Consider the following 22,959-nt stretch of genomic DNA (forward strand, 5'->3'; position numbering starts at 1 on the left):
AAACAAAGAAAGAAAGAAATGTTAGAAGCTTAAAGTGGCCTGGCTGTAAGTGAAGCAGAATTGTATGAATCCATGAGATGTTGTCGAGGTTCAGAAAGTAATTATGTCAAAAACTTCCTGACCTAATCTTGGCTGCTGCTTTTTGCAATGCTGCTCTGATAGGCAAGCTGCTTTCCACTTTCAGTTTCTATCTTGAAAGCTAAACTAAAATCTGTATCTCATACTGTACTGTTTTGCTGACTAAAGCATGACTGGCAATGCTGTTGGTAGATGTGACGTAAAAGATATATAAATCTCTATGATAATCAGTACATTGCTGCTTTAGAACCATGTAAGTACTTTTGTCCCCTTATTGTCTTCTGTGAAAAGGAGATGGAGTATGTACATTCTGAGGTTTTGAGAAGTAGATTTCTCTGAAAATAATTTCCTTAGCATACTATTCAGAAAAAATCTAGCATCATAACTCTTGAAGAGTGTCCAATACTCGACCCTGATAAATCTCTTATAATCTGGGTGACTGAATACTTTTGAAACCTAGAACCATGGTATAAAAAAGGCTTAAAAAGGACTTGCTATTATATCAAAGATAACGTTTGGGTTTGATGATTATTTTGTTTCTACAGGTTCATTTTTTTAAAAAAGCTGTACACATGTTAAGTATATAGCATTGCCTAAATCCAGTTTTTGTAATGCTAGTGAGCAGAGAAGAATTTATCAGGTACACAGGTAACTCTGAGATATATTACGGTAAAGAACTGGGACATATGCTACACACCTAACATATCAGGGTCTGCAATTAGGAGTAGTCTAGCTATCCAGCTGGATTCCATAGGTGTGAACACTGGCAAGTCACAGTAAGTGGTAGAAAAAGTCTTCCTATGTATTAAAGCATATGAACAAATCATAATCAGCAATAACATGGTCCATTCCCAGGTGATTTTGTGTTGAATACATAGAAATCAGTACAACGTCCCTGGGTCAGTTGCTTTATACCAGAGCAGAACTTTGCTGTGGAAATATGTGATTGTTACTGAAAAGTTTTCCTAGCATACTGAACTTAATTGATTTGGTAAAATCTTAGGATTTTGTATCATAAAACCTTCGTAGCTGTTTGTAATGCATACTAAATTTTATAAATATTGTATAGAATGCCATACAATAATTTCAATGTTAAAAATAACAAAGAAACAAACAAAAAAAGAAGTAATTATTTCCATTGAAAATTTTAAATTTTTTCTTCCCCAAATGATACTGAATTATTACAGATTGAATTTATTGAATAATTTTTATAATGTGCTTCTTCATATACTGATCAGGTTGGAAGCTAAATTCAGGTATAATAGAAGAGCATGCTAAGGAAATACTCTGTTACATCAATAACAGAAGAGTAACTGAATTCTCAGTGGGATAAGGCATTTAATTGATGTGTTTCAAGTATCAGCTGCTGTTGATTCAATTTAGGATTTTTCTGTTTAGCTTAACTCCTGTGATTATTATTACAGCTCTTTAAAAGAAGCACACCAGATTTTCAGTGAGAAGAGACTTGTAAGATACAACTCACCATACATACTGCCCCACATAAATAAAGATGGCTTTCTGATGTTCCTGATAATTGACTGTTCTACTGTATCATTTTCTACCTTTTCTACCTGATCTTTTTGATCTCTCCTTATAGTGGATATGTCTAATCTTCCATCTTGAGTTAACTGTTAGTCTTACGCAATTTCAGTAATACGAATTCATTACCCCTTCTTAAAATTAACATGTACTGATTAAACTAACTGTGTGATATCTGAGTCACTGAACTCTTCATTTTCCTGTAAAAGAATGGACAGTAGGTCTTTCAAGCTTAAGGTTTAACCAGTTCATAATTTTTTTTGCTCTGCTACTACTACAGCATTCTGCTAGAAATGCTATCCAGATCGGAATGATGCAAGCAACATTTTAAGAAAACTCTACATAATACAAACAGATAGTTACTTCTCAGTTTAAAAATTATTTACTGTATTGTATTGATAAACATTAATTTTTAACACCACATATAAATTTCTTTGGAAGGTACCTTGTGTTTATGGTTTTTCTGGCCTTTCCTCAAACTGATGATTGACTTCCACTAATGTTTAAATGCTGTGGTCCTTAGTTGAGGACTACAGTATTTATCACATACTTTCCAGTTTCTCCATTTTAGAGGCAGTATTCCACAATGACCAAACTGCTGTGCATTATCTATAATTTGAATATGTCGCAATGGGAAATTTGTAAATAATAATCTGCAGAAAAGCGTGCATCCATGTCTTTGTACATTGGACCTTACCTCATAGATGCTAAAGCTCATGCACAAACATGAGACATGGATATGTAAGCTGGGATTTTCAAAGAAACATAAAGGAAACGGGTGTGCAGATATCACTGAAATCTCATGCATAATGTACCCTACAATAAATGTTTCCATTTGTTTGGTCTTCCTCTAAAATGTGGGCTATAGTGTACCATGGTACACAGAAATCACAGTTAAGCCTATGTCAAAATCACAACACGATATATTGTCAGTGTGATTCAATAAAATCAGAGTCGGGGAGAAAGGAAGTAATCTTTTTGTTTGAAGAACATACTTAATATTGTCTGCAATATAAAATTTCATTAAAGTCTTATGGTACTTTCTGTATTCCCATACTAATATTGTTTACATTTCCTTTACAAAAAACTGTATAGAATTTGGAGCTTCTCAAACATGTTTTAAAGGAATAATGCCTCTAACTTAAGTTTTAAGTGTCAGCAAAGATACATCTTTAATGTTACCATGGACCATCTCTCTGTCTAATATTAATTCCCTATGGACTGTATTCTAAATCTGCTTACATCATTCCCTTTATAAAATTAGCTACTTATCAATGCAGCCATTTTACTGATGTTATACTCCACATAGTGATAACATTAGAAGAGTCATAGAATGCCATGATCAAACTACTTTTACTTATTATAGTACTCATATTTGTCTGTTGCCAACATAATGTGATGGTGTGAAAGAATCATTTTGAAGATTTGGATTATATTATCAGTATGATTCATTGGTGCAGTATTGTTTTATGACAGTATGTGTTTTAAAAGCATTTGTTTTCACTTTAGTCCTCCAAAAATAAAGATTTTTTGGGCTTTTATAGTGACTGGACATGTATGTGTACTGTACCAAAGTAATAAGTAGTTTCAAAATGCACAATAAATTCAGAAAATGCATTGGCAAGTGAGAATGCAAAATATCAGCTGCTGCTCTTAATGTGCTGCTCTTTTGGAAATAAAGAGACTTAAACTATCCTATACAACTCATATCATGTGTTTTCATGTCAATGATAATGAAAAGTTTATATTCAAACTTTTTAGATTTTACAGACTTGATAGAATAACATTTCCTTGAGACATGAAAATACATCTGTGCAGCTTGCTGTTGGTTTGGTCATGATGTTGGAAAATTATTTGGATTAACACATGCTATCTGAAGTGTAATCTAAAATGCAGCCACATGATTGGAATAATTAAACAGTACAAAGTGTGGAAGGCACCCACTCCTAACTTACTGAAATTTTATTTCAGAATTCTTATGTGTGGCTCAGAATAGTAGTCTAATAATTTCAGCAATTCCTTGTATGAAAATATCAAAATATTTTCAATAGGGAAAATGCACATGATGTAGTTTCTAATCTTGTGACCTCACCTGTAGTAGAGCAATTTGGCATTATAGATTGTAGATAAGAAATTATTTTAATGTTGGAGCATGGAATACATGCAAAATATTTTGGTATGCATTTCAAACATGAACTTCTATTCAAAATAAATAAAATTGAAAAAAAATAATTATGTGGGGTTTCATTCACAGAAATTAAATGCATCCAGCTCATCAGAAGGCAGCACAGTTGATATTGGACTACCTCCAGAAGGGGAACAACCAGAAGCAGAACCTGAAGAAGCTCTGGAGCCAGAGGCTTGTTTTACAGAAGGTAGGCGCAGCAAAATATATGCAAAGTGATTAGCCCTAACTGTGTTGATTTGGACTGGATTCTATTTTTATTCAAAATCAAGAAGAAGCTTTGTGATTATAGTTGTATTTTCTGTTTGTATTAGTAACTCCTTCAGAGGTACTGCCACAGGTGTACTGTTCTCGTGCTCTCTCTCTCTCTCTCTCTTTGGAAGGTATTATAAGAGTTACAAAGCTTTAACTTCAAATATTGAAACAAAAATCCTCAAATAGGACATACTTATTTACAAACATCTATTGCAGTAGTACTGAAATAAGCCAAATGACTTCTGTTCATTGTGATTTATAATAAATATTTACCTTACTCTGACATCTCAAAATTTATTATTGCACTTAGGCTGTGTGCGGAGATTCAAATGCTGTCAAGTCAGTGTAGAAGATGGGAAAGGGAAAATCTGGTGGAATCTTAGGAAAACCTGCTATAAGATTGTTGAACACAACTGGTTTGAGACCTTCATTGTCTTCATGATTCTTCTCAGCAGCGGTGCTCTGGTAAACTCAGTGTGGAACTATTGTGTCTATTTTAAGCAGCAAGCATTTAGAATTACAGTTAATTATATAGCTGCAGGTAACATATCAGAATTTAATATCCAATTCATAAATGTTCTAATGTCAGCATATATCAACAAGTATTTGGCATGTATTGTAGGATACATAAGAGTTTGCTCACAGGCGATGAAACAAATTGTTTGGCAAGTTCAAAATGTAGTGTTAATGGAAATAAATTAGTTATATCAGACTGGTATTCACATGTCTTCATATTGATGATAATAGCTTTTTTTTTTGTCTTATACACATTTAAAATAAACCACAGCTGAGCTAGGAACTTACCAACAGCAACTTGAATTGTCAAACTGAGATTTAAGGTGCCAACGTGATTCCGTCATGTATTTTACCAGATTGATATTAAATCAGGTGCACTGAGTAAGTACTGAAGTAATTAGTTCCTCATAGCAGGAGCAAAATATAGTGTACTTGCTACACTTGGGTCAATGCGCAGTGATTCACTGGCAGTGTAGACATTTTCTTTTGAAAAGAGAGTTATTAATCTCTGTTCAGGATTGCTTTGTGGGTTAGTGTGTATAGTTTGGTTTCAATTATTAGTTCCTCAAAAGTTCTGTATCACAGAGTCATTATTAAATCCTTCACATAATTTTGATAAAAAGTTGTAGCTACCACAAAGGAAATCCTTATGTCAATAAGTCATTGCTATCCATGGAAATGAATGAAAATGAGATTTGGAGAACAGTATTACAGTAAGTTTCATAGATCACTGTTCAGCTCAGCTGAAAGCTGAATATTGTCTTTGGACCCAGCTTTATGAAAAGACTACAGTATGGAGTGAAAGCAAAAGTTGTGCTTGAGGGAAGGATATATGCCTTATCATCACATATATCTTTCCAATTCAAATTCTTTTTTGGCTACTATATACCACACTGCAAGTCATTTAATTATAGCTTCAAAAATCTTTTTCACAGGCATTTGAAGATATATACATAGAGCAACGTAAAACTATCAAGACCATGCTGGAATATGCTGACAAAGTTTTTACTTATATCTTCATTCTGGAAATGCTTTTAAAATGGGTGGCTTATGGCTTTCAAACCTATTTCACTAATGCGTGGTGCTGGCTGGACTTCCTGATTGTTGATGTATGTATTCTTTTTCATGTCCTGTATGACAAGCTCTAAAAATCAGAATATTATGTTTTCAGGATAAGCTTTCTGTTCTATTCAATGGAAACTCTATTTTAAAACTATTGTCATGGTATGGTTTTTAATTCTGTTCAGAAAAGAAAAAATATTTAGATATACTTTTTACTCTAGAGATGTTTTGTTGATATTCTCTAGTTTTATGAAGTTGTAATGCTTTATTGAAATGATGCTTTTTACTATTTTTTTTCACGGTGTGGAAAGGATGCTGTTCACCCTCTTCAGTTTTTACTGTGTATGGAATTTCAATATTTCAAAGCAATTTCTTTAAAGGTTTCTAACATTCTAATCAATTACTGTAAGTGTCCTGTCACTTTGTGTAATATGAAAGGAAAATACTGCTAGGAACTCTGAGTTCCATTGTACTATTCAGTACTCTTGCACTTTTCACTATATCACATGGGTGACCTTAAAGAGACACTTGGAGAACTGTAGATGAGCTCCCTTAGAATGGGTTCTCAAATTATTTTCAAAAGGCTGCACCACCAAGGAGCAGATACACATTGTCTGAAGGAGACCTAGTGAGAAGTGCACTATAATTTCAAGTCTACATGCTCAACAATGTATACATAGTACTGGGTAGCATAAACGGATGTCTACAGATCTTTAACCATATAGCAGACATTCATTTCCCTTCCATCCCCAATAGCCTGACTACATGTGTCTGTGCTAATAGGGCATCTCTCAGTTCCACATATGTAATTCCCATGGAATGCAAGGTAAGAATGTGTCTTGAGTCACTTCTTCGCTCATTCTGAAAAGCAGCAGAATTCTAGAGAAATCACTATGTATCTCCCTAAAACTACAATGACATGATATACCATGAAGTCTTTACTATACAGAGCTTGGAAAACATTACAACTTTTAAATCCATACCAGCATTGCAGATCCTGTGATAAAACATGACTATATGCATGCTTAGTATTCTGTGGTTGAGTCTGTACCCTTGTAAAGCATTTATTGGCTCAATCACCAGATGTGTAAATTACCATGACCAGTAGAGCTTTACAGAGACCCTGTGGACAATACTTTACACTGTCATATGTCTATATGTTTATTGTATTTATCAACAAATATTTAATTATTTTTTATAATCTGTGTTTATTTACTTTTGTGAACTTTATAAATAACGTTATTAGTTTTTCATGGCAACCTTACCCTGGTGCAATTTTTTTCATGGAAAAAATTAATCTCTGAAGCATTTGTTTTTAATCTTTAGTCAGAGGATTGAGATAACGAAGCAAAAAGATTAATTTGGAAATTAAAGAGTTAAGAGAGAACAGGAAGGATGGAAGGGAAGGGCATTAAATGGAGGGAAACAGAAGATGGTTTGTTTGGTTTTTTTTCTTTACTAGGGCCACTCCTTCCCAATGGTTTATTTTAAATACATTTCTAAGGATTATTGATGAAAGATAATTGTATTATTTATTTTACAGCTATTCTAGTTTATTTACTCATCTGCCTGCAGACCAGACCAGCGTTATGCAAGCCAGAATTGATGAAGTGGTTAAAGGAGTCACAGGGAATGTAATGAAGTGTGGATATGCCTAACAATGAAGCTTCTACCATTGTCTAACAAACAGTTGGTTATCAGTCTTGATTAGTCTGGTTAAATCTGAATAGCACTGGTAGCTATGGCTGTTGAATAAGATTTTCTGGACACTAGAAAGTTACATTTGACCAAAAGCCAGGTCTGGATGTGGCTTTTGAGAGCTTTTACATTCTCATCAAGTTCTGAAGATATCATGGGAAGTCCTGACCTAAATTGACCTTTCCAATTCACCCAACTTTTGGGAGTTTTCTTTTTGCATGTAACTTCATTTTTCTTTAAATACCACCAAATGTTGACTGGTTTATGTGAATTTAGAAGGCATTTTTATACCATTCTACCAACATGATTTCATCAACAGGTACCTAGAATATACTTTTATTCTACTTTGTATGACTTGAAAGATCTTCCTGCATTATAGAGGGATTCCTGGAGAAAGAGGTCCAGCCTTGAATGTTCTTGAGAAGTTCAGGGCACACATCATTCCCACCATATGTATCAAAAGGATATACAAGATGAATGAGCAATATTGCCTTTCTGTTTTTGTGTAGGTCTCTTTGGTTAGCTTAACAGCTAATGCCTTGGGCTACTCAGAACTTGGTGCGATTAAATCCCTTAGGACACTAAGAGCTTTGAGACCTCTAAGAGCCTTGTCGCGATTTGAAGGGATGAGGGTAAGACAAAATGAAAGAATCTGAAATAATGCATGCATACACAGAAACAATGCATGCAGAATAATCAATGACAAATCCATGCAGAAATGCTACACTATCATCCTATATATTTTACATTTATCACTAACATATAAGCAAAAGGCTTCATCTGCTTATATGAATTCATGTGTTATTGCACACATTGTTACTCTTTTTTAGGCTCCTTGGCCTTTCACCCTATTTCATATTTTCCTGGAGGGCCCAAGGATTTATCAACTGCATGGATCTATGCAATGTTACTACAAAACTGAATTTATCCCATACAAATACATCCTGCTATAGTCAGAACAGTTTTAAAAAACCAATACTTCCTCATAAAAGTGTTCACACATATACACACATATATATTCACATGTGTATTTCATACAAGTATAGAATATCATGCATAGTCTATCAAATATATTTCAACCTACTATTCTGTAAATATTAATTGGGAATTTCTGTTACAATTTAAGTTTTGTAATGAATTCCTATGTTAATAAGTAAATTGTCTGCGTTAAAATATCTTCTCTCTTTCAGATCAGGACTATTGCATTCTATTTAAGACAACTTTTCTAGTATATCAAATATGGAGCTGGCTTTATGATTTCTGGCCTAAACTGGTTGCTTACTGCTTTCTATATTGATTTTAAAATGTTGATTATAATCTATAGAGCACTAAGCAGCCTGAAAACATATCAGAAGACTTTTGCTGACAGAGTTGGGTATATTTGAGAAGTTAGTGTCCCCAGCTGTTTGTTATCACCGTATCAGTTACCACAGCTGAGACCCTCAGCTGCCCAGCTGGGCTCTCTCAGTCTGTTCCAGTGCAAAGTCAGGTGGATTAGTTTAGATCACTGTTTTAGTGCACTGAGTTGGACAAAGACCTTATGTATTCTGCTATGACATGAAAGCTCTAGAAATGTTTCTCTTAGGGGCAGTAGTCAACAGCTGGAGATGGTAGATCTTTCTAGCTCCAGCCACAAGAAGATGTCTGACTTACACGTTCAGAGTCCATCTGTCTGCCTTGGACATATTGCCATAAATCTAATCAGCAGATGCATCTGAGCTGAAACCCTATTGCTGTAATTATAAGGGATCCTTATGTGAGCTCCCTACTGCAACCATTGATCTTTGGCACCCCAGGTTATAAGCTGATTAGCAAATTTATAAGTCAACCTCAAATTGGTGAGCTTCTGAAGAAAATGTGATGCTCTATGTGTGTGGAAAGGAAAAGACTTAAACCAAAAAGGAAACAGGCTTTGATGAAAGGTTATAAATTCAAATAGAAAATACCACTTCCTTGCCTCCAACAAATTTCTGGAACTTTGCTGAAGCAAATTTGAAAATTTGGGATGTTTATATCAGATATAAGGCCTATCTAAAACCTCAATAGTATCTCGCTAAAAAACATGTTAACTGTTGTTTTTTTATGAGAATGATGAGCAAAAAAAATACAAAATATTACAGATTTTATATGCACAGTAAATTGCTTAAGTGGCAATTTAATGTGGCAATGAAAAAACAATCACTTGGTCATGAAGGTTTATGGGTAATTGTCAATCCCATAACTTCCATGTTGGTGTAAACTTTACCTACTGATTTGATCCTGATCTGCTAACTGTATCTCTTTGTAAAATACCCAGATAAGGAGGAGATATATGACTTTAGCAAAAGATATAATACAAAGTACTGGATGAAGTTAGATAACTTCACACTAGAAATGCGACGTATATTTTTATTAGTTAGGCAATTAACCATTGAAATTTTCCTATGGATATAATGAATTTTGCCTTACTTAAAGTAATTAATTTCAGGCTTAATGTCTTTAAAGATACAGTAGCTCAAGTTGGTGAAGAAATTAGTATGAGAAGATTTTAAGGTCTGATACATGGAAATTCAAGATGTCTGTTCATAATATAGTAATTTCATTGGTGTTTAACATCTATGAACTGAAAATATGACAATATAGTATGGTGCACGTATTTGCATAGGCACTTAAAATTACTTCCGGTGAGCATTATACTTCCTATATACAAGCAAGCAATTCCATTCTACACATCTAAAATTTTTAATCCACTCACTGTACTATTCTCTAGGATCAGGACTTGTGCCTGCCCAAACTAATAATTCATAGAAAACATTGTCCCTATGGAAAACGTGAGGTTTCCCCTGCATCTTCCCTACTTCCCTACTATTGCTAGGGGAAATACACTTTAATTTGCACTTGGGACTTCATGAAAGTAGCCTATGGGAGTATAATTAATCTGTCTGTGCTCTGTCCCAAGCAGTATCACTCACTGCTATATGATGCTAGGCACATACTACCTTTTTTTTAACCAGTAAACACTTTTAATGTCTTTCTAATGTTTTTCCTACTTTCACTTGCTGTCAGGCCTTGCCCTCTTTTCTCACACCCCTACTACCAATGGAAGCTAGGAGGTGTCTGGATCAGTGTTTTCAGTGATGCTCAACAGCATGTTTTGAGTGTCTTCAAATGATTCATATTACAAGCTGGTCCCTGCTATAGCTTCAGGACTCAGACTGAAAACAGAGAAAGTAGGTCAGCTGTAGAAATCCAGCAATTAAATAAAGAAGAACATGACTGGACCTGCAGCTGTAGCAGAAAGAGGAACAGAATTCTCGGGTGTAATGAGACTGAAAGCTCGAGGACAAATATTTTCACTTCATTAACTATCCCTTTATATCTCAATAATGATTCCTGATGGATGATATTACTACATTTAAGAAATCTACTTATATTTTTAAGTAGGAGAATTGAGATAACTTTAAATAAAAACAATGTAAAAATGATAACTAATATATATTTGGAAAATATTCCCAAGTTGGGAAAAAATGATGTCACCATTTATTATTCCAGTCAAACTTCCCATTAAAATCAGTGAGTTCATGGATTTCCAATATAAACTAATCCAGCATTATTATTAAACTATTCATTTGTTTAGGTCAAACTACTCCTCATGGCCTTCCACAGTCATGTCATTGACAAAGCTGAGAGTACAGGTCGGTCAACATAAGACAGCACTGTTCAAATAGTCACAAGAGATTTATCCCTTAGGCAGGGAATCCTCTCTGCCTGGCTGATGAGTGATAAAATGCTATATTATTTTTGCTTATTGATTTACAATAGGTATTGCTAAGGAGATTTTTAGTATGAGTAAGAACCTATTTTGATTTTTTTTTTGTAATTTCCCCATTAGAAATAAACACTTGCTACAACGTGATTTAAAATATGTGGCAAAAAAAAGCATGGAAGCTTTGGACTTCATCCACCATTCTGTGCTTTTATAGACTCATAGAATAATTTACATTGAAAGGAACCTCATTTGGTCCAGCTCCTAAATTTAACATAATAACAATTTCATTGAAGTCCTATAGGATCTCAGATATTGTCCAAAGTATGTACCACCCCAAAGAGGTATTGTTTTGGCAGGAATGGAGCCCTGAAAGTAAAACAAGTATTTCTTGTTTCCTCCAGCCCAAGTCTACTATATGGTATACATGGTGGTGGTTCATCACCTACTCTAACACTCAAAGGTTTTATTTTCTATTCTGTAAAATGGTGAGGAATGAAAGGTGATCTACCTACATGACTAATTTTACAAGTAATTGATTCTATGGAACCTATTAATTGTAGATATAAATGTAATCCCAAAATATTTTACAGGCTTAAGCTACATATTTGTATTTCAAATAGAAACAAATAGCATAGTGTGCTAGAGGATCTGTTGTAGTAGCTACATCATATAAACTAAATGAATTATAAATAATCTCATCTATGTAATACCTAATGTCCTGCATTTTTAAAAGAAAATCTTCATTAGGTTCTAAGGATCTGATTCAGTTGTTTTGGCAAAATTGGCAGCGGTGCTCCATAGCTATTAAATTTTATATTGTTAGACTTATTTACAAACAGATTTAAAATAGGAGTTAACTAATTTACTAGTTCATCAATTTAATCATTAAATAAATCATTCTCACTCATAATGGACCTACTTTCTCCCTAATTTTATTTTCTTTACTATTTTATTTTTATTCTGGCATGTTTTTAATCATTGTTCATCATCATACATGAACTCATTTTCACCTTTTTCTTTCCTGAAGCGTGATTTTCCCCAAAATTCATTTGGGAATTAAATCAAGTCTCTCCCTTCTTCAAGTCTTATCTGCTGCTTGCCTGAACACTACCAGCTTCTTTGTGTTCAGATACTCAGCTGGTTTCCTGGTTTGAATGTGTCTGCTTTTCTGGTTTTGTATATAACCATTCAAATGAACATGCATACATCCCTGAGTTTTCTTATATCTAAAAGAAGTCTTAAAATTACTTTCAGTTAAAAATTTGCCTAGTAATATTGATTTGTACTGGTTATCCAGTAAACATGTAATAGAAAAAAGTTTGTTGTGTTTGATGCAATCAGTCATTACAAATATTATGGATATGGTTTTGCAGACATACATTAAGTAAATATTCTAAAAAGAATTAATAAATGCTGATTTTTTCTGTTGTTTTTTTTTAGTTCATTTTACCTGTTTGTTCTTCTTTTTCCCATTCTTTAAAGCTACCATTTGCTACTGTTTGTATGTTTTTCCTTCTAATTATGTTGACATTTTATCTTTCCTCTACACTGCTTTTCTTACTTGTTACTCTCAACAATTAACAAAGTGTAACACATATTAAAATTAAAATAGAGTATTACATTTCAGAAAGGCTGATGAAGCATTTGTAAGATACTGGTGCCTGTGTTCATACACTGTCTCTCTTTGGTTTCATTTGTACTCTAGGTGGTTGTGAATGCCCTCTTAGGAGCGATTCCATCCATTATGAATGTGCTTCTTGTTTGCCTTATATTCTGGCTGATCTTCAGTATCATGGGAGTAAATCTATTTGCTGGAAAATTTTACTACTGTGTTAACACTACAACTGATGACAGATTTGATATCAGCCAAATCAACAACTATAGTCAATGTGAGGAGCTCATAAAAAACAATGAAACTGCCCGATGGAAGAATGTGAAGGTTAACTTTGATAATGTAGGCCTTGGTTATCTTTCTCTGCTTCAAGTGGTAAGTCACCACTCCTTAATTTCTATTTCTCTTTCTATATCTCTATTGTTTACTTGTAACAGTAAAAAGTACTTTTTCATTGTTTCTTTCATTTAGAAATCTTGTCTCTCACTTCTTGGTTTGGAATTATAAAGTGTGGGATAAATCCATGACTCTACAGAAATAATACAAAGCATAGAGGCTATGCTGACTATGAGAAAAAATACATAATTCAAATCTAATTCACCTTAGCTGCATTGGATCTATATCAAGTACACCTACTTTGCTCATCCACAGAAAATAACTTTTATATCAGATATTACTCATAATTGATAAATGTTCTTAATAGGTGCTGTGTCCTCTGTAGTCAGATATTAGAATTTGCTTGCAATTCTCGTATATGAATAAAACATACAATAGAAGGCAAGAGTCACCTATTAACATTGCATTGTGCTGGTGTTTATGATGAGTTCTGAAGACACTTAGTCTTCAGCTCTTAAACAACGCTTCTGACAAGCCATTTTCCAGGAAAAGCATGAGGTAAACACCAGTGTTCTGTTTATAGGCTACATTTAAAGGATGGATGGATATCATGTACGCAGCTGTGGATTCTCGTAATGTAAGTATAGTCCCTTGACTCCATTTGTTTTGACTGTATGAGCTCCAAGATTTAAGAATGTAATTTTAACATCTTTCAGAAATAACAGTAAAAATGAGAGAACAAGGAGTTGTTATAGTTTTGTAGTTAAAGAAAGTGGAAACCATAGGAAAAATACAGGAGACGAAGAAAGCAGAGGAGCAGTCCTAAAGGATTCCATGGTGCAGTTGGATCAAATTCCTCAATTCCACTGCAGACTTAACTATTGACATGAAACGCCTTTTCCTCCTCTCATTATGTGCATTAAGGCATTATTTACATTTGGAAGCAGGCACCAAAAAATTTAAAAATTTTTTTTAAAGTTGAGACTTTCATTGTGCTCTGCAAGCTGCCTGACCCCTTTCTTCAGGACACAGTTCCTATTCTTAACTCAGCCTTTGCATTTTCTTACCCTTTTGCCTTCCCCTTGCTCCCTTGGTGCAAGTTGTCCTCTAGTTCTAAGTAGACAACTGAATAAACTATACTGGCAAAGCTCCAGCTTTTTTGGTAAGCTACACTCACAGCGGGAGGCCTGTTGTAGTAGTAAATACGCATAGCTGTACCAAGCAAATAAGCTTACGCTAAACATGGCTTGCATGCCTCTCTTCCATAATCCAAGGCAGCTTCCTAAGTGCCTATAGCAGTGAAAGCTCCACAAGCCCACATCAGGCGCCTCCCACGAGATATACAGAAAAGTTTGCAGCTTTATGAGCTGGTGTTTCTGGTTGTCTATAGACTCAGACAGATGGTAGTATACTGGTTTAAACCAATTATGTCTTCAGTATTTATTCTATGCTTATATAGGCCAGTTACATTTTTTAAAATGAAATATCAAGTTTGATAGGAACGTTCTTTGTCAAGAATGTAACTTCATAGATTGAAGATCAGTGGGATGGATATGTGGGAACTTGACCATAAGAAGCAAAGATCAGAGTGACAGAGCCCTAAATTCTGTCCAGCAGATATTTGATTCTGTGCTCACAGTTAAACTAAGGCTCAGTTTCTATGCCATCTTTGCAGGTTTTGGATCAGCCTAAGTATGAAGATAACCTGTATATGTATCTTTACTTTGTCATCTTTATCATCTTTGGATCATTCTTTACCTTGAACCTTTTCATTGGTGTCATCATAGACAATTTCAACCAGCAGAAAAAGAAGATAAGTACTTCATGATTATTCTGAAAAGAAAGCTAAAAAAATGCTTCTTTTTGGTCCACACACAATAACTTTATTCATAAAATATTATTTTTTCATTTTATGATTGTCATGGTTTAGCCCCAGTCAGCAGCTAAGCACCACACAGCCACATGCTCACTCCTCCCCGGTGGGATGGGAGAGATAATCAGAAGAGTAAAAGTGAGAAAATGCGTGGATTGAGATAAAGATAGTTTAATGGGGAAAGCAAAAGCCGCGCACGCAAGCAAAGCAAAACAAGGAATTCATTCACTCCTTCCCATCGGCAGGCAGGTGTTCAGCCATCTCCAGGAAAGCAGGGCTCCATCATGTGTAACAGTTACTTGAGAAGACAAACACCATAACTCCAAACGTCTCCCCCTTCCTCCTTCCCCAGCTTTATATACTGAGCATGACGCCATATGGTATGGGATATCCCTTTGGTCAGTTGGGGTCAGCTGTCCCAGCTGTGCCCCCTCCCAGCTTCTTGTGCACCCCCAGCCTGCTCGCTGGTGGGGTGGGGTGAGAAGCAGAAAAGGCCTTGACTGTGTGTAAGCACTGCTCAGCAGTAACTAAAACATCAGTGTGTTATCAACACTGTTTTCAGCACAAATCCAAAACATAGTCCCATACTAGCTACTGTGAAGAAAATTAACTCTTATCCCAGCCAAAACCAGCACAATGATAAATTAATATGTACAGTATTATTATATAATAATATGCTCTGCATATTAAATGCATTAAATTATAAAAGCTTGTGATTTGGCGTGATGAGGGTTTGGTGGTCAAGTGACAACGTATGTCTGTCCATGGTTAGTGAAATGCCCAATGTCATCTTTGTAAAGATGTGAATTTGGGGCTGGAGTCTATAATAGACTCATAAAATGGCTAACCATTGAAATAGCTAAATGTAGTTATAAAAACTTAGCTACATTACCTTCATGTCTCAGAGCTCAGCAGTGTAGATTTCTGAACTCTAATAATAAACATTGTATTATCTTTATTTGTGCTCTCTTTAGTCTTCGTATTTTGTCAACACTGCCTCAAAAGGTATCAGTGTTTCAGCTGCAGAACTTAACTAAAGTATCTGGCTACAAGAAGTGTTATTGGAGTGGTGGAAGTGCTGTTGGATCCATGTTCTGAAATGGGTTGAGATGGAGAGAAATTGGCTTTTTTTTTTACTCATTCCACATAGTAGTTCTAGGATCCCCTGCTTCAAGTCCTGCCCCAGTGGAAGGAGAAGAAGAGGTTGTGAAATATGGTTGTCTAGATACCTTCTAATTCTCCTTTGGTATCACAGAAGTCAGTTTTAAATTTTGCCAAAATTTACTCTAGTGGAAAAACAAGAGAAGGGGATTGGAATATTTTATTAGTTTGCATCTCTGTAATAACTGATGGAATTTAGTAGAACAAAGAAAAAGCACCTCTCCTTCCTCTGTACCTCCCCTCTCCCCAATGAAAAGCAGAGGTCTACCACAAACAATGCGAGTTCAAGAGCCTCCCCCCCAAAAAAATTCCTAAACATTAGAAGTGGAATATGTAAAGCAATTTTTCTGTTACCAGAGTACTAATAATCATGATAAAAGGGGATTTTTATGTCTTTCCTAACTTTTCCCACAGATGAGAATGTGAACAAGACTGATTATTACTATTCAGTATCTTTGTTTATAAGTAATCAATAAAGATATGTGATTGTAACCAGTTTTTGTCTCTTTGGTTTACTTTGGAGGTCAAGACATTTTTATGACAGAAGAACAGAAGAAATACTACAATGCAATGAAAAAACTGGGTTCAAAGAAACCACAAAAGCCTATACCTCGACCAGCAGTAAGAATAAAAATATTTTCTGTTATTTTTACATTTATTTAAAAATTTGATTGCTTCAATTGTGCCTTAGGCTGAATTAAGTTGTAAGCTAAAAAATCAAGTGATATAAAAAGCCTTATTCATCTGAAATCCTTTTTTTTTTCTTTTGAAGTCTGAATATGGAGGACTCTTTCCTTTCCTTTTTCCCCCTCATTTTCTCTCTGCTGATGGCAATGACATTTTATGTGGCATTTCTTCAAAACACTGGTTTGACTAGAACAGTTAAATGTGGCAGTGTATTTGTCAAAATATGTGAAAGCCTTAGGGCACAGGCTTTTTCAAATCATTGAGGAAGACTGAAACTGCTGTATAGGGGCAAGTTACCATATCATTGCCTGAAAAAGTCCTTTTGCCCTTCACATTCCTGTTGCACAATCCATACAATGGTTTGCTCTCCTGAGCTGGGCTACCCCAGTACTACAGAGCAGGGGTTAGCTGGGGCAGAGAGTGATTCCAGCTCTGCAGTTCTGCTTTAGATTGTGGAACCTGCTCAGTGGCCAGTCCAGCCATCAGTAAATTCTCTATAGCTGAAAAATGGAAGATACTGTTTTCAAGGTTATTTTGTGGCATGAAGAGCACTGAACTCGTGGCTTGAAAACTTTATAAGTTTTCTGGCAAATGAAGTGCTATTAACTCTCAGCCTGCTCACACCCTGGCCGCTCCCCGCCTGCCCCTCCCCCCCCCCCCCCCGCTTAGTTTTTTTTCAAATTTTGCCAAGCTAAGCATTCAGTTAATAGCCTGTGTCACAAAAGGTTACAGTGAACTGGTTCAGGATGGCAAAGTCTCCTTTGCAACTTTAAAAAAATGCACAATGCATATTTTGAAATCATCCCTTTAATGCTTATCAACACAGCAGTTGCATTTCTATTTAATTTGTGTTTACATGTACAAACTGGAAAATTCATACAAATGGAGGACTTCATGGAAGACATGAAATCCCCTTCATACTAGATTTGAATAACTTGTAGCAATTTCAAAAAAGAATTTTTACCCAATGCATATTGTAATGAATCTTATTTTTCCTCCCCCCCTAGAACAAATTCCAAGGCATGGTCTTTGATTTTGTAACAAAACAAGCATTTGATATCAGTATCATGATACTCATCTGCCTTAACATGGTCACAATGATGGTAGAAACAGATGATCAGAGTGAAGACATGGAAAACATTTTATATTGGATTAACCTGGTGTTTATTGTACTTTTCACTGGAGAATGTGTCCTGAAATTGATTTCACTTCGCCATTACTACTTTACTATAGGCTGGAATATTTTTGATTTTGTGGTTGTCATTCTCTCCATAGTAGGTAAGAACAATTCATTCTTATGAAATGGCTAATTCTGTGGAAACTGAAACATTTTTGGCATGTAAAGTCTATTTATATTTTGGTTCAACATTGTCACTAGAAAGTCTGACCACAATTTTTCTTTCTTCTGATTTCATATTTCCATAAAATAACAGTATGGTAAGAAATTTTTTAGTAATAGGTTTCATATACTTTCACTTTTCTATTAGTTGAAATTAGATCTTTATTCTGAATTCAGTGGAAATTCCTCAGCATAGAAACAAACCCATACATGAAAGGCAATTTTGATATAAACTAACAGTGGCAGTTGCAGGAAAAGAGTCCAGCAATCCAAAATCCAAGAGGAATTTTCTGTGGAAAAGAGGAAATTTTCCAAGATTTTTTCCAAGAAATTTTCCAAAAGGAAAATCTGTGTGGGACTGTTGTTAGGCTAGCATGCAAGCACCCCAGACAGCAGGTTAAAAACTTCAGCTTACTTCAGAGTTTTGTTTGATCCTGAGAGGTTTTATGCCTGAGCTAGAGTGAGCAACCAGAGAAGCAGAGGTGAAGCAGATGTAGTAACAAATACTAATTTTGCTTTATCTAGAGCAGAAAACCTGAAAGAACTTGAGTAAAAATTCTGTCATTTTAACTTCTCAGAACTCCTTAATATGCAAATTGGTTTTGCCATTTTTGTATGGAAACAGGATGTAGTTATTTTTCTGCTTTGAGGCACATAATATAATGCTCAATTCCTATACTCTTCAGTGAATTCTAAGAAGCCTTTTTATTATCAGATTGTTTATGCTTGGAATTGCTGTGTCATTAATACTAAACTTGTGGTCACGTTATTTCATGTGTGATTAAGAAATGGCAGTTCTCTTCAAACATAGATGTTTTCTTTGAATACCATAACTTGATTACATGGCATTTTAATACTACTATAAATAGGATCTTTCTTCAAATTAACTGAGATTAGTTTGTTACAGTTAAACAGAAAGCTCTTTCTCTGGTCTCAGCATTTGCTAGTCTACATACACCAGTTATCAGTTTGTCCTAAAAAAGATTGATGTTGTGTAGTTGTGTGTCTGTTTGCAGATGTAGTCATACAATTAATACTCAGAAATGTCATTGACGCTGTTTTTCATTATCCTGCAAATTACTTCAGAATTTCTATTGGGATTTATGGGTTTCTAAAGCATACCAAACTGTAAAGGTTTTGTAAAAAAAACCTGAATGGCTAATTTCTAAAATCTGTTCAAACATCCTATTCTTCTTAAGTTCTACAGTGTTTGTAGGATAACTCTTTAGGAGTGGTTTTTAAATGTAATAATATTCTTTACTAATTTAACCTTTTTTTCTCTAGGTATGTTCTTAGCTGAGATGATTGAAAAGTATTTTGTATCCCCCACACTATTCAGAGTCATCCGACTTGCCAGAATCGGTCGAATCCTGCGTCTCATTAAAGGCGCTAAGGGAATCCGCACTCTGCTTTTTGCTTTGATGATGTCTCTCCCTGCTTTGTTCAACATTGGTCTGCTGCTGTTCCTGGTCATGTTTATCTATGCGATATTTGGCATGTCCAACTTTGCCTATGTTAAGAGGGAAGTTGGGATTGATGACATGTTCAACTTTGAAACGTTTGGCAACAGCATGATCTGCCTATTCCAAATTACCACATCTGCTGGCTGGGATGGTTTGCTAGCCCCAATTCTTAACAGTGGGGAGCCTGACTGTGACCCCCATAAAGATCATCCGGGGAGCTCTGTGAAAGGCGACTGCGGCAACCCTTCCGTTGGGATTTTCTTCTTTGTCAGCTACATTATCATATCATTTCTGGTAGTGGTGAACATGTACATCGCTGTGATTTTGGAGAACTTCAGTGTTGCTACTGAAGAAAGCGCTGAACCCTTGAGTGAGGATGACTTTGAGATGTTCTATGAAGTCTGGGAGAAGTTCGATCCTGATGCAACACAATTCATAGAGTTCAGTAAGCTATCAGATTTTGCAGCTTCGTTAGATCCTCCTCTTCTCATAGCAAAACCAAACAAAGTCCAGCTTATTGCAATGGATCTGCCCATGGTAAGCGGCGACAGAATTCACTGCCTTGACATCTTGTTTGCTTTCACAAAGCGTGTTTTGGGGGAAAGTGGGGAGATGGATGCCCTCAGAATACAGATGGAAGATCGGTTTATGGCAGCCAATCCTTCAAAAGTCTCCTACGAACCAATTACAACCACATTGAAAAGAAAACAGGAGGAAGTATCTGCTGTCATTATTCAGCGTGCTTTCAGACGTCATCTTTTAAGGCAAAAAGTCAAAAAAGTTTCATGTATATTTAATCAGGATAAAGGTAAAGATGAGGATGATTTGCCCATGAAAGAAGATATGATTATGGATAAACTAAATGAGAACTCTACTCCAGAAAAAACAGATATGACCCCATCCACAACCTCCCCACCATCCTATGATAGTGTAACAAAGCCAGACAAGGATAAATATGAAAAAGACAAATCAGAAAAAGAAGATAAAGGTAAAGACAGCAGGGAAAGTAAAAAGTAACACAGAATTCTGTTTGTGATAAACTGTTTACAGCCTGAGAAAGTATGTATTTGTGTCAACAGGACTCCTGTAGGAGGTACATGCCAAACTGACAGTTTTTACATATATAAATATATATATAATTATATATATATATATAAAAGGTCAGTGCCTATAACAAGACAGTGACCCCTCGTCATCAAACTGCAACTCTGTAAAACAGGGTAAGATCTTGACAGGAGGTTGTTGTTTTTATTACCAGCTGACACTGCTGAAGAGAAGATAAAATGGCCAATCAGACTGTAGGGACCAGTTAAAAAAAAAGGTGCAAACCTATGAATCTCTGTGTTTAACATGAAACATGCAGTACAAAAATTGTATCCACTGTTTGCATTTCAACAGCCACATTTGCCATATTTTTACAAAAATCAGTGTTGGTGACCTTATCATTTTTTAATTCACAGGTTGTTTACTATTATATGTGACTATTTTTGTAAATGGGTTTTATGTTGGGGAAGGGGGTATGAGAACCAGGTGTTCTACTCTCGGATTCTCTATAATGTACAGACAGAAGTGATTTGCATGAAGGCATGCTGCACTTGTAGTTCATGCATGGAAAAACATGACGTCGCACAAAGCAGCAGAGTCTGACTACTTCCATGTTTCAGGGTGGCTCTATATTTTGAGGTGCTTAATAACAGTATCCATCCAGTATCTCATCCAGACAACTCTTAATGTGCCTGTAAAGTCCCATAGAGTCTACAGTAATAGAACAGATGTTTTATTTTTTCATAAGTCATTTAACTGTAGTTGAACGAACTCTGCATAAAAAAATTTCTGAGGGACAGAGAGTCCATTTTTAAGTATTCTTCTGTAGAAAACAGCGTACCTGAACTTGGGAAATTGAATTTACCAAAAACCCGCAAAACTTAAGGATTATGAAGTTGTTCTGCTTCACCCTGCAGTATCGTTTAGCCATCTTCTGCTCTCAGCAAGGTTGACATTGTACGTGTTGATTAAAAAAGTACCGTCTATGTAAATAGTTATTTTATCCCGTGGTGCATGTTTGAGCAAACAAATAATGACCCGTGCACAATATTTATTGCATCAAATATGTACCACAGTAAGTGTAGTTTGCAAGCTTTCAACAGCTAATATGAAGTATTCTGTACCATTATAGATAGTTTGGAAGCTATCACTGATGCATGTTTATCTTGCCTTTGCTGCTGTAATTTTACTCCTTCCACTGTTAAAAGTCTAATATGGGAAGCCATATCTCAGTGGTTAAGTGAAACAAATTGTTCAATCAGTCATCATTCTTTCATGACATCAAGCAATAGTTTGCAGCTATTTAAGAGCTTCTTGCTTTGCATTCTAAAATTTTAAGTGACTACTGTACGGTGTATAGTCAGACTGTACAGGATATGTTGCAAACTGCTTAATCTGTTGAAAAATACATGGATAGAATTTTCTAAGAAAATATAAATATTGTAAAAAATACCATTTTATTTTATTTTTCAGCGTTTTGTACATAAAATAAGAAATGAGAATTATCTTCAGGTTGATGTCACTGTCACTTTTGTTACTTTCTATCCATAGCACTTTTTAATTCAAGAACTTCACAAAATAAGAAACAAAGGAAAGAATGGGGTAGCTTTAGGTTTCTGCTTTTTTATTAGTACTGTATTTTTGCACACATTTTAATGTGAAATAAGTTTCAAACTGAGTCCAAAATGCACTTGCTTCCAAATAGATATAACTTGTAATTGAACTGTGGTGGGGAAGATTTGTTTAAAATTCTAGCACTGCCTGCATCAGAAGTTTCAAGGTAGTCTTTTTATTCATGAAATCTTTACCAGTGTTTGTTTACATAGACTATTCTTATTCTTGTTGATTCATGCTGCACTAGAACTGTTCTAAATATAATATGGGATCCACAATGTTTTTTTTTCCACAGGAATTAAATAGCAAACTTGTATAATTGATCACATCAGGACATTTTGTGTTTCTTACACAAGCAAAAATTCGATGTTGACTCCTCCTTTTACAAAAATATTGACTTGTGTGTCGGTGAACTGCATGCAGGAAAATGCTATTACCATAAAGAACAGTAAACCACATTACAGTTGAGCCAAAAGAATAAAGACTTCATTTTTTATTGTATTTAATTGTTCTGTCTTTGTTTTCATCGCTAAAAACTATTGGCTATCAAGAGGTGCTATGAAGATAAAATATGAATATATAAAATGTTAGCAATAAGGAGTAGTGATTAAAAGTCATTATAATAATAGATTTGCAAGGAGTAAAAAATTGAAGCCATATGCTTTCAGAAAGATTTTTAATATGATTTGCACTTACACTCTTCAGGTTATTAATCCTAGTTAAAACTATTCTGTAGTAGGATAATGTTT

At 35.1% G+C, this 22,959-nt stretch overlaps 1 protein-coding gene across 1 annotated transcript in view; it reads left to right on the forward strand.

Annotated features, from left to right (window-relative positions):
- The window catches only part of LOC140657522 (sodium channel protein type 2 subunit alpha-like), a 64,032-nt gene extending 41,359 nt beyond the window's left edge, over positions 1-22,673 (forward strand). The window contains exons 18-27 of the mRNA XM_072874671.1: positions 3,872-3,992; positions 4,368-4,522; positions 5,509-5,682; positions 7,843-7,965; positions 12,787-13,068; positions 13,613-13,666; positions 14,705-14,842; positions 16,580-16,684; positions 17,758-18,028; positions 19,374-22,673. Of these exons, the coding sequence (XP_072730772.1) occupies positions 3,872-3,992; positions 4,368-4,522; positions 5,509-5,682; positions 7,843-7,965; positions 12,787-13,068; positions 13,613-13,666; positions 14,705-14,842; positions 16,580-16,684; positions 17,758-18,028; positions 19,374-20,569 (2,619 nt within the window). The 3' untranslated portion in view covers positions 20,570-22,673. The remainder of the gene's footprint in view (positions 1-3,871; positions 3,993-4,367; positions 4,523-5,508; positions 5,683-7,842; positions 7,966-12,786; positions 13,069-13,612; positions 13,667-14,704; positions 14,843-16,579; positions 16,685-17,757; positions 18,029-19,373) is intronic.
- Positions 22,674-22,959: the final 286 nt, after the last annotated feature.

Source organism: Ciconia boyciana, chromosome 10 (genome assembly GCF_034638445.1).
Source record: "Ciconia boyciana chromosome 10, ASM3463844v1, whole genome shotgun sequence".
In the NCBI taxonomy this organism is placed as follows: domain Eukaryota; kingdom Metazoa; phylum Chordata; class Aves; order Ciconiiformes; family Ciconiidae; genus Ciconia; species Ciconia boyciana.